The sequence below is a fragment of the Equus asinus genome, chromosome 8, assembly GCF_041296235.1.
Source record: "Equus asinus isolate D_3611 breed Donkey chromosome 8, EquAss-T2T_v2, whole genome shotgun sequence".
Taxonomy (NCBI): Eukaryota; Metazoa; Chordata; class Mammalia; order Perissodactyla; family Equidae; genus Equus; species Equus asinus.
This window is the reverse complement of record NC_091797.1, coordinates 27,679,881-27,696,285: the sequence shown is the minus strand read 5'-3', so window position 1 is coordinate 27,696,285 and position 16,405 is coordinate 27,679,881. Positions and strand designations below refer to the sequence as shown.

Here is a 16,405-nt window from a genome sequence, read left to right as displayed (position 1 = left end):
AGGACAGCAGGTGTCAGGGCCTCAGCTTCCCCCACCGCAACAACATACACACACACAGCACTTGAAGGCTCTTACATGATCCTTACCCTGATCCACTGAGCACTCCAGGCTCAGAGATGGTGAGTGACTCACCCACAGACATACAGCCAGGAAGAAGCCTGGGGTAGGAAACCAGGTCTTCCACCCCGAAGCAGGGCCGGAACCACAAAGGCACAGAAAGACTGGACCATAAGTGCTTTTTCTCCACTTTCCATCTTTGGAGAGCTCAAAGAGAAGTCTTTTCCAACAAGCAAAAAATGTATTTTTTCTCCAAAAGAGCATAAAACCCTTCAGCTGTCCACACAGCAGCCTGGAGTTTGGATTCTTTAATCAAGGCTGGGGAAGCAGAGCCGGGGCCCCTGCCCTCCCCGCTCTTCCCCGAGGAATCATTTCCAATTCAGCCGCAGCGGGAGAACGACCACGCACTGGGCGTGAGCTCAGGTCCCCAAGGCCCCAGCAAAGGGAGAAAGTGCTAGAAGGCCAAAATGAGAGCTCCTGGCTGGTGCTAAAGGAGGGGACCTGAGGCTGACAGTCTCCCATCGGCGAGGCTTAAGAGAGTCAGTAGTAGAAGCTGGGGCTCTTCAGTCAGAGAAAGGAGGAGACACCCAGGGAGCCCCGGTCTGAGGGGGACGCGGCCCCACCCTCGGGGAGCCCTGGTCTGAGGGGGACGCGGCCCCGCCCTCGGGGAGCCCCATCTGAGGGGAGACTCACTTGCCCCTGGGCTGAGTTGCTGGTGAACTGACCATCACACCTCCCTGGCTGTCTCTAAACAAAGCCCACGACTGCTGCCCGGATGCACCAAGCAATGACTCTGCCTACGGCACAGAAGGAAACATTAAGAGCACTCTCCCTCAGCTTTTCCTGCACCTGGGGTCCTTAACAGGGGTCCATGGACCCCCCCCCAAAACTTTAAGCAAATTGAGGCATATTGGTACAGATGGATGTATTCTTTCTGGGGAGCTTTCATCAGATTCCCAAAGAAGCTCACGAGGCTAAAAAGGTTAAGAAAAGATGGTTTATCTTCTTCCCCACAACCCTCCCTGAGCATCCCTTCTACCTCTAGGAAAAGCTGAGGGGTGTTGAGAGCATAGACTTGGAGCTTCCTCACTGGGTCCAAAACCCAGCTCCACCCCTTCTAGCTGTATGACCTCACTCAGCCTCTCTACACCTCAGTATCCCCATCTGTAAAGTGGGGGTAATAACTGTCCCTCTCTCCTAGGGGTTTTCAGAGAATTAGTAGAGTTCATATACGCAAAACAGTGAGAACAGTGTCCAGCACAGAGTGAGTTGCAATTCAGTGCCTGGCGTACATTCAGTGCTCACTAAAGGTCTGTGGAGAGTGAATGGTTCCTAGGGATGCCCCATGTTCTCCCCTCCCTGCCCATAATGCTGGGCTGGAGTAGAAACTTGAGTGCCCACATGCCCTCGTCCGCCACTGCCCATCTGGCTCAATGGCCTTCCTTGAGGGGAGCAGACTGGGCACAGGGGAGCCACCATCAGGGAGGAACAGGAATCCTGAGGAGGCCCACAGAGCCCCCTGGGCCTGAGGGACCCGCCAGCAACACCCCGTTTCTCTGTGGAGCAATTCAACACTAATCATCTGGCCAACCTCCCAGGCAGGCAAAGATGGGGCGGTGGGCAGGGGGGCGATGACATTCATCCAGGGTAGAATCTGCACCCAGTCCTTGGTTGGGTGCTTAACCTGGACACCCTGTTCACCCTGCATATCAATGTCAGGAGGCAGATATTGTCCCCACGCTACAGGCCAGGCAGCCCGGGCTGAGCTGGGCGCCCCGTGTCACCCAGCTTGCCAGGGGCGCACCGAGCCTGCACGCTGAAGCCCAGGCCATCTGGAGGGGCCACAGGGAGCGCCTCCATTACCCAAACCCAGGGGCTCCCCAGGCCCATGCCGGCCAGCAGCGCCCCCTGGTACTCACACCCTCCGCTCCCTGCCCCCAGCCTCATGGGCTGCTCCCGAAGAACAGCTGAGGAGAAGACCTGGAGGGCTTTCCATGCCCTCCTGTCCCACTCCCCGCCCTAACGGGCAGAAGGAATCCCAGGCCAGGCGAGGAGGGAGCCGCAGAGGACAGGAACGCTGGCACCCAGCCCCTGGCACTCGCCCATCTCCCTTCAGATCCCGTTCCTCGCCCGCGGGCACTGTCTCCCTGCCAAGCCACCTCGCCAAGGTCGGAAAAGTAACTGCACAGGGCTTAGAGAGCTCTCCTTCCTGGGGCTATTTGCATTTTTATTATCATTAATTATTGTAATAATCGTCCATCCCACACTGGGGCATGAGCTCTGGCCTCAGAGGCATCCAAGCTGGAATCTCCACGCGGCCATATGGCGATTCTGTGACCCTGGACGAGCTAGTGAACCCCAGTTTCCTCGTCTGGGCGTGGGGTCATACCCGCCTCGTGCAGTGGTGAAGCCAATAGCCTAAAATAGAAGTGTAGGAAGCATGCTCAACTGCTCTCTCCCTTGTGCCCCTCCTGTCCCATTCATCAAGTCTCAAAGGTTTCAACTCCAAAAACACAGCCCAAATCTGTCTACTCTTCGCCATACCACCATCACCATGGTGTCTCACGTGGACGCTGCAGTGGCCTCCTCCCTAGTCATGTGCTTCAATTCCTGGCGCTCCCCACCCCCAACCTGTCTACTCTCTTCACAGCAACTAGAGAAATTTTTTAGAAGGCCAATCAGATCACTCCTGTTTAACACCCCCACCCCCCCACCCCCCACTAATGTGAGTTCTATAGGAGGAGAGAATTTCTCTATGTTGTTCACCACCATATTCTCAGCACTTCAAACTGTGCTTGGCACAGAGAAGACTCTCAATAGCAAATGAGGATCAACATCAATTACCGAATGAATGAATGCATCAGTAGCGTTCAGTTACTGGTGCCTATTATCATTATTGAGTTTATTTAGCACATCCTGGTTTATATAGAACTTCACAAACATAATCTCTTCTTCTTCATAACAATCCTATAGGAGGTGGACAGGACCAGTACTTCCCCCCAGTTTACAGATGGAGAGACTGAGGTTGGAGAACTTAAGTGACCCAGCCAAGGTTTCAGAGACGGTAAGCCAGGAAGTGCACTGACTTTTAGTGTCCTGCCCAGGATTCTTCAAGACCCAAAGGCATGCAGCTCTCCTCCTGGGCCCTTCGGGCACCATACTAGGACGGCAGAGGCACGTGATATGAGGGAACAGGGGCACCTCGCAATGTTTGAAATCACAGGAAGTCTTTTTTCTCGCCCAGGAAACTGACAGGAAGAGAGGTAGGCAGGGGTCCAGCCAAGCTGTGCTGGGAAAATCAGTCCGCAGTCACCTAACACTGGCTGTCCACCGACAGCAGGAAAATCCAAGGAGCCAGGCCTCAGAGACACGAAACACTAGGCCCCTTGTAGCCCCAGGGAGCTCAGGCAGCCATGGGTCACTTGGAAAGGCTCCTTGTGGCAGAGGCCATGGCTGTCCATCCAGCAAGCATTCCTCACTCTCCCCCTGCTAACAGAATCCACATTGGTCCAGGTATCTGATGGAGACGCCCTGAAGTCAGAGCAGGCAGGCTCCTGTCTCTTGTTGCTATGGACTGAATTGTGCAGTCCCCAGGTTTATACATAGAAACACTAACCCCCACCATGATGGGATCTGGAGATGAGGCCTTTGGGAGGTAATCAGGGTTATTTGAGGTCATGAGGGTGGGGCCCTCGTGATGAGATTAGTGCCCTTCTAAGAAGAGACACGAGAGAGCTTGCTCTCTCTCTTTCTCTCTGCCATGTGAGAACACAGCAAGAATGTGGCCATCTGAAGCCAGGAAGAGAGTTCTCACCAGAACTCAACCATGATGGCACCGTGATCTCAGATTTCATCCTTGAGAACTGTGAGAAATAAATTTCTGTTGTTTCAGCCACCCAGTGTATGGTATTTTGTTTTGGCAGCCCAAGCTGACTCATATACTAACCTAGAGGCAGGCATGGGTCCTGGCTTTGGCTATTGAAAATAGAAGGGAAAGCCCGCTGAGAGATTTTGGAAGGGATTATGCTTTCCAGATAAAAAGAACTTTTCAGAGAAAGGCCTTTGGCCCTATGGCCTGCTTCTCATCTTTGGATGTGTTGTGATAGCTGGAATAGAGGCAGCCATTTTGTAACAATGAAACCCACCACTTGGATGACAGCAGAGTAGAAAGATAGCTGGGTCCTTGATGGAAAGTGAACTGACAAACCAGCACTGAGATAATTTACCTCCAGACTCATTGTGATTTGTGAAAAATAAATGTATTTTGAGTTTGAGTTACTATCAAATTTTCTGTTACCTACAGCCGAAGCATTCCTAACTGAACCTGGTTCCTCTGTGCCCCAAGGCCTTCCAGCTTTATTCTCTTCACCTCTTCCTCACCCTTTCTTCCCAATGAGAGCTCATCTCCAGCGATGGCCTTGGGTCTGAGCAGGGGGAACTGTGGGTTGGGAGAGAAGGGATGGTAAGCTACCACCATGTGGTCTGGATGCCATGGAAGGTTGGCTGCCAGCCCATGATGACTCTCTCTGGTCTCTGCTCCCCAGAGTTCCTCTGGGTTTGTCTCCCAGAACCAGAGGCACCCCTGAGCAAGGAAGGCCTCTTCCATCCCTGGAGAGAGAGCACTACTTCTTGGCCACATTTATCATGGTTGGTAGTCAGGCTCCTCCCGTGATCCTCATGCAGACCCCAATCCTCAACCTCAAGAAGCCCTTAGGAAGTCTGAGGAAACTGAATTTGGATTCCCTTAACCTCTCTGAGCCCTGATTTCCTAATCAGCAAAAAGGGAAAATCTGTTATCTACCTCATAGGATTGTTGTAAGGTGAAAAAGATACAGTAATTATGGTAGGCAGAAATCTAAGATGGTCCCCAACATTCCCGGCCCCTAGTGTCCAGGCCTGCACAATCCCCGCCTCTGAGCGTGGGTGGGACCTGGGAATATCATTGCCTCCTCGCTCCTGGCATCACTGTCACTTTATATAAGACTCCGCAGTAGCCGACTGGGGAGAGAATCTCCTGCCGGCTTTGAAGAAGTGGGCTGCCGCGCTTGCCGTGAGAGGCCCAGGTGGCTAGGACCTGAGGGCGGCCCCCAGGAGCTCAGGGCCACCCCAATCCAACAGCCAACAAGAAAACAGGACTTGGATCTTACAGCTGCAAGGAACTGAATTCTGCCAACAACCTAAACAAGCTTGGCTTGGACCCCAAGCCTAGGACGAGGTCAGAGGCCCTGCAGATACCTCGATTCCAGCCTGGAGAAACCCCGAGCAGAGAAGCCAGTCATGCTGTGTCTGGGCTTCTGGCCTCCGGAAACTGTGAGATAACGAGTGGTTGTTGTTTTAAGCCGCTAGGTTTGTGGTAATTTGTTATGCAGCAATTGAAAACTAATATAATAATCTTAGTTGGAACCAAATTGTTATTTGAGTAGGTCAAAATCAGTTGAGCAGAGGCAATGGCATATGGTTCAGCCTAACACAGATGTAAAGTGCCTAGCGTGTAGTAAGCACTCAATAAATCCCACTGTGATTATCCCCCTGGCTCCACTAAAGAGTGCCTTGGCGAACTCAATGGCTGAATGGAGTTGTTCCTAGCACTGGCTCTGACAGCTGCCACGCTGCCCTCAGGCCCCCTTCCCCAGGGCCGCCCTCCCCCTGCCTGTCAGAAGAAAGCTTTCAGAGCCCAGTCGCACCCCTTCCGAGGGCCCAGGGCACAGCTCCTGAGCTAGGCTGCCCCTTGGGCCCCAGGGCAGCGAAACGCCAACCTGAACAGACAGCAGAAATCAACGTCTCCGGGGCGGAGGCAACAGCTGCCCACCAGCCCCCCCACCAGCTGGCGGGAGAGGGCAGCTGCTTGAGAGATTCCAACAGGGCTAAGCAACCGACCGCCCCTGGCCTGTCCCTCCTTGCCCTCCCTACGGGTCTCCAGAGCCCCACCATGTGCGATCTGCATGCTTCTTCCAGCAGGACCCTGCGGGGGTACAAAGGTTTCCTGTTACATAAAAAATGCAAATCGCTCTTTCTAACCAACATAACTGGTCCAGATTCCCACATCAGACGACACACAGAGACCTGGAAGAGAGTGGGGCCCTTGGGGAATGGGACACTGGACAGATGAGTCTTTTGGGGTCTGTGGGAGGCTAATAGTGTCAGGAAAGTTCTGGAACAGACCATCAGAGGAAGGAGAAGCTTGTGGCTCACACTTTCTACAATGTCTGCTGGTTTCTGGTTCCACAAATCATCTACCCGACTCACTCCCAAAACAACCCCTCAGAATCTCTAAATGTACACAATATGTCAAATATATCTCAACAAAGCTGGGGGTAAAATAAGAATCTTTAGATGGATCAGCTCTCCAGGACCCATGCAAACCCTGAACCCAGCTACAGAGACAAATTTTCCATTACTTTCAGGTGTTAAATAATAAGCACCATAAATAACTACTTATGGATTAACTCACTTAATCCTCCTAACTGTGAAAAGGATTATTATGCTTCTTTTAAGGATGAAGAAACTGAGATAGAGGTGAAGTAGTCCACCAAGGTCACAGGAGCAGGGCTGGGATTTGAACCCAGGTAGACAGAGCCCATAGCTCACGTTCTTAACCACTGAGCCAAACAGCCAGGGGCTCTATAACCTTTAGCCCTGAGTTTCCCAAAGTTGGTAGAAACAATTGTCTGAGAGTAGACCATAGATTAGCCCAAGAGATACCCTATCCAAAGCAGGAGCCCGAATGGTCCATGCCACAGCATCATCTGCCTTCAGCGGAGGCTTGGCTGGCCTCTCCTATGCTTCTGTGCTGGCGCTCAGCCGAGCCCCTGTACCAGGCAGCCTTGCTCAGCTGGGAGTGCTGTAGGATAGACATGGTGGAGGGTCAGGTCCTCCCCTAGGCCAGAGAAGAGAGCTCCTAGGGCTGCAGGGAGTGGTGGGGACCTTCTTAAGGAGCAGAGAGGAAAGGGAACTGGCCCCAGGAATGCTAGTTTCCAGTTCCCTCAAACATTGGCCCTCTCAACCCCAGCTGCCCATCCTGAAGTCCCCTGGAGTTCTCACCCCATCAACCCCCTCTACCTGCCCTACTGTTCCCTGCCTAACAGCAGGTGTCAACTAGATGCTCAGGGCAGGAGCACCCTTAGCCTCCTCTCCTGGGGCCCAGTCGGTGCTGACCACGAGATGGGGAGCGGGACTTGACTCTCATTAACTGCTGACCATTGAGTGTAGAATATGCTGGAGAAAGCCTTTCCGTGCAGCTCTCCCTCCTCCCCATCTTCCTCTCTCCTTCTTCCCTTTCTCTCTCTCTCTGTTCTAGAACCTGGATAGTTGGACCTGGTTGAGGCAAAGAGATGGATTTATAATTTTAAGCCCCTTCAGATTGTTTTCTCACCTCCTCTCTGTTCCAGGTGACTTTTCCCCTTTCTCCCCTTCTGACCCACCTCCTCACCCTCTGGCTTTGTCAGAAGAGCAGGGACAAAGCCTGGGACAGGCCCTCCTCAGGCTGATGGATCATATCGCCCGAAAGGGAACGGACACCAGGGTTGATCCCAGAACAACATCCCACAAGAATTCAGATGCATCCCTAGGTCCCTCTTAGGAGTCCTTTGGACACCTTCACTTCCAGAGAGCAAACAGGAGGGGCCAAGCACTACTGCCTTACAGTAATTATCGTAGCTACCTGTTGAGCACCTACTGTGTGCCAAGCAAGTGCAAAGTATTATGCTGGATGCTTCACAATCCTCTACTCTCTAAGTTAATTCCTCCTACAGTATTTGTCAAGCACCTGCTAGGAGCCAGTCACCCTTCCACGCATGTGAGCTGCCATGTGAGCTGCCTCCGAGAATAAGGTTTCTCAATGAATATGGGTTCATTGTTTGCACTTGACAAATGGGGGAAACTAAGGCTCAAGGTTTGCCCCAAGCAGTGGAGCAGATTCCATTTCAAGGCATCTGACTCCAAAGCCACAAGGCCATGTGTCCCCTGCCTCCTCTCCTTGCCACTGGTGTAGAGGGTTCACGGTCTGAGTCAGGTGGGGATCCCCGCCCTCAGATGCTTACGGAGTTGCTTTGGAGGAAGAGGGATGAAGTCTACACATGTGAGCTGTCTTCAGGGTTGAGTGCTCAGTGTGTGAGTGATCCAGTGGCCCAGGCTGAGTACTCAGGGCCCAAGGGACACAGAAGACAGTGATTCAGGCTGGGTGTCTCATGGGCGAGAAGGATGGCTGGAAGTGGGGAGCATGAGGCCATACTTCTCAGGATGGAGAGACATGAACTGGCAGAGATGAAGGAGGGGGGAAATCTGGATGGGGAATGGGCTATTCAGAGGCCTAGAGGTGGGAAGGATCCCCAGACAGCTCTGACACAGGCGTGATTGAAGGCGAGGAGGGAGCGGCAGGCAGGCAGGCGCGGGGATGTGCGCCCCATAGGAGAAGGGAGGGCAGGCGGTGGCAGCTGTTGATGGCTGAGGAGGTGAGACTAGAGCTAATGGGCCATCAGGAATCTCCCAGCAGAATAACAGCAGGATGCAAATGGCGCTGGAAGATAACTCTGACAGCACAGTGTGTGGGACCACCGGGGAGACATGTGGGAGTCATCACAGGAGCCCCGGAAGGGCCTGGAGCACCGGGACAGCTGAGTTCCACCTCATCAGCCCTCCCTCCCACTCCCCGTCAAATCTCCACCAAATTCCTCCCTCTCTCCTGGCCCAGCCCAGCTCCTCTGGCTCTGTCTACACCTCCCCAATGCCACAACTTTGGAATACCGGGGTGGGCGGCGGGGGAGTCTGACCAAAGAGGGGCCTGGAAAAGGATGGGTGGGAAGTAGGAACAAGGGCACGGCCAGGACTCTGGAAATGCTCTTGGTCATTTGGGGCAGAGGGAATGTCATCTAGGAGGAGCCTCGAGGTGGGCCCTGCCTCGGCCACAGTGCCCTCACTGTCCCAGCAAGGCAGTGACCCTGGGCCAGGCACAGGGTGACCGCACTAGGGAAAAATCCCCCTTTCTCCACCTGGACCTCCTTACGGCCTGGGGCAGCCTTCCCCTCAGACAGCAGAACCTGGGGGAGACCCAGCTCTTAGATGAAGTTACCACCAAAGCCTGTGTGACCAGAGGATTTAGGGGCGCTAGTGCGCAAAAACGCTCCTCCCTCTCCCCCGCTGGACTCTCAAATCCTACACTCGGTGTTCTAGTCCTTTGGCTTAAGATTTTGTACCCAAGTTGTTGTTTTTTCAATGGTGCCACTTTAAGTTGTTATCAGTTATCCACACCTCAGTATGAATGAGTCAATCTGATCCTTTTTCAAGACTCACTTTTGTTGTTGGAGGTAAAGAAAGGCTTTAGAATCTTGGGGTCGAGGACTCTGGGTGGGTGGGGGAAGAGAGGATGAGAGTGTCGGGGCAAAGGAGGGGAAGAAGAGAGAAAAGGAGGGCACAGAAGGCAGAGGCTGGGCACGCCTGGGAGGGATGGGGCAAATCACTGCTTTCTCGATCTGGGGAGGGGTTGACCAGAAATAGCCTGTGCGAAGACCCTGGTACAGCCTTTCACTACCCCGTTCTCCCGACTCGGGCGCCTGGACCCCTATTCCTGTGTCTTCACATCTCCTCACAGCAACAGCCCGGAGTACAAACTTTCCGGGATACGACCCCAAGCCTGGCTTCCCATTCAGCCGTCGCCAATGGCCGCTAGGCAGGGGCTTTTGCTGGACAGGCCGGGGGGCGTCCTGGCGGCGAGGACACTCTGGAAGGGGGCACGCGAACGTGCAGGGTCTGAGCGGCAGGGACCGCGGTGCTCCAGGTCCAGGGGCGGGGCAGGGGGACCCGGCCAGCGGGCGGCTCACCTGCAGGACACGGTGATCTCCACCTTGGTGGCGGGGATGCTGCCCGCCAAGGAGTCGAACTCGCTCAGCGACGCCATGTCCTCGGGCTGCTCCATCGCCCAGCGCGCCCCCCACCCCAAATTAGTCACTCCCTGCGCGATTCACGCCTCCTCCGGAGCAACTGAAACCCTGGGCTCTCCCCCAACTCCGGAGCCGGGGCTGGGCGGCAAAGGGCGGAGAGACGAGCGCGAAGAGGGGGCGTGGGAAGTGAGAGAGGGAAGGCGGGGCGGAGGGTGCGGGGGCCGCGGATAGAGGAGGGGGGTGCAAGTGACGCGACCAGGAGGCTGGGGGCCCAGCGGAGACGGGCAAGGCGCCCAGGGAGCTGGGGCGCAGCGGGGAGACGCGGGGGGCGCGGGGAGAGGGCACCGGGAGGGACGCACGGAGTCGTGGCGAGGGACAAGGGGAGAGGGGCTTGCCGCTGCGGGCGGGGGCAGAAGGGGTGCAGGAGAGGGAGAGGGGCGTGGGGGGCCGGAGGGCGCGGGCGGTGGGGGTGGCCGGAGCGCCGGGGCTGCGCTGCCTCTCGCTGGGTCTCGGCGCGGGCGGCGGCGGGGCTGGGGACGCGGCTGCGAGCGCCACCTCCTCGGCTTGGGCTCGGGCTCCGGGGCGCCCGGGCTGCGGGAAAATCAAATCTGCCCGAAGCGGCCGCCTGCCGCCGCCCGGGGCGGACTGCGTGCCGGGGCCGCGAGCACAGGAGGGGGCGCCCGCAGGGGCCGGGGCGGGGCCGCGGGCGGGGTCTGCGCACGGGTGTGAGTGTGTCTGTGTGAGCGTGTGAGTCTGTGTGTGTGCGCGCGCGTGGCGGGCGTGGGGACGCGGCTCCAGATGCTGGGAACCTGGGGAGCGATAGCCAGTGATGGTCCCGGCCGTGCGTCTCCATCTGCGCCTGTCCCCCACTCCCCACCCTCCTCAGGGGTCTCCATACTGGGGGAGGGAGAGGGTTCCGGAAGCCAAGGGGCATCCGTTTGAGAAGGGTCTATGCGAGGCGGAGGTGGGGAGGGACGTGTGCAAAAATGACACCACCACCACCACCCCAGAGGCTTGGAGCTTGTCTCTACTGAAGGTGCATCCTTCCAGAGGGCGGGTCTCAGTCCAGAAACATACTCCACGTCTCCTGGGGAGGCGTGTGGGGGCGACCCCAGTGCCCGGAGGGGTCGCCTCGGTTTTCCAGTGAGGGCCGTTAGGCCTTGGCTGGTTCGGTGCATGGGCGCTCCCCTATCCGCCCCTGGCTCCCGCCGGGCCTGGCAAGCCGAGTCAGCCACCTAAGGCACGCGCCAGCGCCAGTGCCCTCCCCATCCCCGGCCCGTCGTGACCACACGGCTGAGCCAGCCCCAGGTCTAGAAGCTTCCTCCACCAGACTGAGGGCGGCCAGAGCTCCCCAGGCTTCTATGCCACCAGCACTGAGTAGGCGCCTGCAGCGTGAGGGGCTCTGATCCCTGCCCTGGGGGAGAGGGGAGAGTTGAGGCACCTCCCTGGCGGCCCCCCTCCCAGCCTGGCCCTTCCGGGCCTGGGTCGCAGCGCTGTGGCATCTCCCAGGGCTGCGCGCGCGTAGACGCATCTCCAGAAAATCCTCCGCAGCCCCTCCTCAGCCCCAGTCTAAGCTTTGCTGAGATGGGGCCCCCTCTTCCGCGCCAACCGCCCACGCTTCGCCCCGACGCGCCTCGGTGCCCGGGGAGGGGCGGCGGGGCCCGGAGCCTGAGGCTGGGCCCGGAAAAGCCACGCCCTCTGGGCCTGGGCTCTGGCAGCCCGGCCTTGACCGGCGCGTGGAGATTCTGTCTGAGGTCAGTTCCCAGAACGTCAGATACAGCTAGAGTCAGAGGTAAACATAGGAACATGTTCCTCCCCCTGGGTTAAGTGTTTTCCGTTTACACATGGCTCAGGATCGGCCGGTCTCGGTTCTGCCACCTGGGACCGACAGGCAGCGGCAGAGGCGCTGGGGTTCCCAGAGCTGTGGGCACGGCTGGGTCCAAAGACCCCACTCGCTTGGGCTTGAGGCCGTCTCTCCACGGAGAATATATTTCAGGCCTCCTTTCCAGAGGGATGCAAAACGGGACTAGGAATCTCTGTGCCCACCACTGCCCACCCCTCACATACCTGTCCTAGACAATGACATTCGTTCCATCAGTATCTACTGCGTCCCTGCCGTGTGCCTGGCCTGGTGTGCTAGGGCCATTTGGGAAGCGTCCCTGATAACAATGAAAACACCATTCTATTTTTCAAAGACACTATGCTTAATTTTTTTTTTTGAGATATTATTCACATACGATAAAATTCACCATTTTAAAGTGTACGGTTCATTGGGATTTAGTACATTCACAAGGACCATGCATGATTTTAAATTCTCAAAATAATTATAGATGTGAGGTATTATTATGCACATGTAATAAATGAGGAAGCTAGTGCCAGAGAGACTACGTAACTTGCGCCTGTCATCACCCAGGTGGGAACTGGCAGAGTGAGAATTTGAACCCAGGCCCTTGAGACCAAAGCTGACTCTGAACAAGAGGCTTGACTGCCTCTGGGGATGGAGCCAGATGACAGGGGGTCTTAAAAGCCATCTATGTAATTAGGCCCTGTTGGGGAGGACAACAGTAGGGAGCCATTGCAGGCTGTTGAGCAGATGAGTGGTGAGACCGATGTTCTACCATGTAAACCTGTCATGTGACAGCATCTGGAGTAGCAGCCCCAGGTCTCTTTCTAGAAAGATTGGAATATGTCCGTTTCTTTCTATTCCCTCTTAGTCACTGCATTTCCACTGCTGGCTCTTTGGCAAAAAATTGTATTGGGCACCTACTCTGCACTGTGCTAGGCTCAGAGAATAAAGAGATGAAAAGGACATAGTGTCTGTGCCCAGAGTTCCCAGGCTAGTGGGGGCCCCAGGACATGCAGACGGATGAGCCACAGTGCAGCAGGAGCAGTGCTGTTGAGGTAGGTGTGAAGGCCCTCGGAATACAGAATAGTGACCAACAGTTCTGCCCCCCGAGTGGGAACAAGGGAGGGTCCAGGAAACCGCAAAAATGAGGCGCTATGGAGACGGACAGTGAAGATGAGGTTTGTTTGGTTCCCCCAGAAGCAGCCCCTGCCAGGAAGATCTGAATGTGAGTGGTAGTTTATTCGGGAGATTAAGGAAACGCTATATGTGGGGAGTGTGGGGGTGAGACAGGGAAGGCAGCCAATAAGGGCGGTTTATCAAGCCAGTCGTCACCGTGGGCAACTAGGGCTCCTTCCCACCGAGGAGCTCTGGGCAATGGTGTAGAACCTGCCTCAAACTTAGCCTGCGGGAGGGGTGAGGGAGCAGGGGTGTGTATATACCAGCTTTCGGCAGTCAGCGCCCAGTGGCTGAGCGCTGCTTTTGAGGGTGTTAATTCCCCGGCCCTCTGGGCTGACCAGCACAGAATGGCAACGCAGGTTCCAGAAGCCAAGAAAGCTTCAGGCAAAGAAACGCAGGTGTTGGCAGTTGGATGGGGGGCAGGGGCGCACTGAAGTGGCTGAAGGTGAGGGCATTGACAGGACGGTGCTGCTGCAGACGATCAACTTCTGCCTGGAGGACAAGGTTGGGCAGGCACTGCTGGCAGGGAACCAGCATGATTAAGGGCCAGAAAGCCATGTTGGGGGCCCCTGGTGTGGCTGGAGCACAGGGTGAGGTGGTGGAGGTAGAATAGGAGGCCAGGAGGCGAGGGGCCATGATGCGAGGCCACAGGCCTTGGCTTCCTTGGCTGCAGAGGTTCGCAGGAGACACTGAAGAAGGGGTGGTCTGAAAGATGCCCCTTGGCCACATGGCCCACCCCTGAGCCCCAGAACACAAAACTTGCTGATCAGCCCAGGGCAAAACGCTCAAGTCCTTGCTCAAATGAATTGCTGATGGTTCAAAGGCAGCCCGAGGGCACTGCCATGGGATGGGTCATTTCTCCTTTGAGGGATATGACAGTGCCGAGCAACTGAGGTCACCGGTGATGTCCAGGCAATCCAGCGGGCAGGCCAGCAGGTGCTACAGACGTGCTGCAGACACGCTGCTGACGTGCTGTCTGGGCCTGGCAGCCTGGCCCACCCTGCCACGTAACCAACGCTCATCCCTCTGATTAAGAACTGTGAGCACGGAATGGGCCATGCCCAGAAGATCTGGAATAATCAGCATCAGCGTTTTGCCTTTGCCATCCAAGACTGCAAACACGCTCTCATCTGACCTAATCCGCAGTGTTAATGACGGCAGAGCAATTTCAAGAGGCAACTCGCAGCATTGATAAGGAGAGGAAAAGCACCAGGGGGCGGAGGAGGCAGAGCTCCTCACAGAGCAGGCAGCTGCTGCCCCCGACACCCCCCAAGATCTGCCCTCAGATCTGCCCTGTTTGAGGTTGGGGATGGTAAGAGAAGAGGGACACAGAAGGGCAGAAGAAGGAGTGTGCACGGGACAGGGAAGCGGGGGCTGCCCACATCGCACCTTAGAACAAACTAGAAAAAGGTGTTCTTTACTTTGGGTAAACACATCCCTGAGCCAGCCAGAGCACATGGCTTGAGGAGCAGAGTGTGGGCTGGATTTGAGCCTCCACTTACTCCCTTGGCTGGGTGCCCTTGTGCAGTGAACACCAAGCACTACTGTACAGGGCCGCCCTGGGGAGGGAAGGAAAGAAGAAGGGCACGACGGGAACCTGAAACCACCATGGCAGTAAGGAGGTGGGAGAGATGCAGTGTCTGATTCCATCCATTAATAGAAATGCTAGAAGGAGCTTGGTTGGAGACCATCTAGATTAAACCCATTCTTTCACTCAAAAGCTTAGAGAAGAGTAGTAATGCACTGAAGGTCACCTGACTCTTCCCTTGCTAAGAAACTCCACTAATAACAGCAAGGTCAGGTACCCAAGAGCAGTGAGGTCGTGCCTGAGAAGGTGTGAGGAGAAGCCATGTTCTGTTGGGGTAGAGGCAGAGGCAAAAGCTGGCCACGGGGCTCTCCACACCTCCAGCCCTCATTCCTCCTGGAGGGTGGCAATTTCCCTGCCAATTGCCCCACCATCCCAACCAGAACCCCACGCTGCCCCTCCCTTCCGCCCCTCCCCAGATCACAGCGCCAGCTGGCTGGGTCCATGCTTCACCTGGGCAAAGGGAAGCCCCAGGGCCCTCCCGCACCTGGCCCAGCAGATTTCCTGCGCCGAGGACCTGACCCTCCCACCTGCCCTGCCCTGACATCTGTCTGCAGCCCCCTAGTCCTGGCTTCCTCCCTCACTTCTCTTCTCTCTTCTTCCTTCCAGCCACTCATGCTTTTCCAAGTGAGGGAGGCTCCCTGACCCTTCCAGTCTAGCTACTGGAATCTTCACACCAGCTGGGGGAGCCACTTAAAGCCAGTAGGGTTGTTGCAGTCCTCTGCTTGAGGCCCTCCCCTGGCTCCCATCCCACTCTGTGGTAAAAAGACTTGCCAGGCTACAGGCTCACTCCTCCCAGGGACCTCTCTGGCTTCATCTCATCTTTCTCTCCCCATCAGCGACCCCACTCCAGCCACACAGACCTCCTTATTGGCCCTGCAGGCTCCTGTCTCAGGACCTCTGTACCTGCTGTTCCTTAGCCTGGAACACTTGCTCCCGGGGCCCTCGGGTCCCTCAGGGTTCTGGCCACATGCCCCGTCTGCATTGAAGCTTTCCTGGCCATACTACCCAACACAGCGCCTTGCTACTCTCATCCCCCTGGCCCTGCTTTATTTTTCCTCATGGCATTATCCTTGTCTGTTTCCCCCAACAGAAGAGAAGTTTCATGCAGGCAAGGACTTGGTCTCCTTCATGGTTGCACTCCAGCCCCTAAGACAGTGCCTGGCTCATAGAAGGTGCTCGATTTGTCAAACGACTACGTGAAAAGTCCACCCCTCCCCTCTGACACATCGACTCCTTTGTGAGAACCCTTTCTTCCAACCACCAGTCCCCAACAGGGCCTGAGTCTCCCCCACCCCACACACAGCTCCTCTGGCCTTCGGTCCAGCAAACATTTATTGAGCATCTACTATGAATTCAGCTGTTGAACTGCTGTTTGACAACTGTCAGACTGAGAATCTCGGGTCCGTGGGCCAGTGCCACAGAGAAGGGAAGGAGTCTTAGACGTTCATTTTGTTGGCTGAGGACCTCCTGTACAGGGAGCACAGCACTGAGAATTTAACATGTCACACAGTTAATCCTCACAGTAACTGCAGGATGCTGTTGTCCTATGGGACAAACCTTTACTCCTCTGGGCCGTGAGCTGTGCTCGTCCATCACCAGGGGCGCAGAGATGAGGGAGACCCAGACTCCTCAGAAGCTCCGTCCAGTGCAGCTGGAGCATTCATTTTGACTTCATGTTATAGGAATCTGTAGAACGATGGGCATTATCTACTCCATTTTACAGATATGGAAACTAAAGTCTGAAGTAGTTCAGTACCTGAACTTGCCCAAACTTACACAGGAAAGTTGCAGAGACAGGATGCAAACCCAGGAGTGCATGGGTCCAAAGCCCCTGTCTAGGCCCGATGCCATGCTGCCTCCTTC

General features: G+C 55.8%; 1 protein-coding gene across 2 annotated transcripts in view; it reads right to left on the bottom strand.

Annotated features, from left to right (window-relative positions):
* CPNE5 (copine 5) overlaps positions 1-10,594 on the bottom strand; it is an 86,055-nt gene extending 75,461 nt beyond the window's left edge. Inside the window, exon 1 of one of the 2 annotated variants that reach the window (XM_014830986.3) lies at positions 9,873-10,594. In XM_014830986.3, coding sequence (XP_014686472.1) covers positions 9,873-9,967 — 95 coding nt within the window. In that variant the 5' untranslated portion in view covers positions 9,968-10,594. The remainder of the gene's footprint in view (positions 1-9,872) is intronic. The other variant, XM_014830987.3, reaches the window with a different exon arrangement.
* Positions 10,595-16,405: the final 5,811 nt, after the last annotated feature.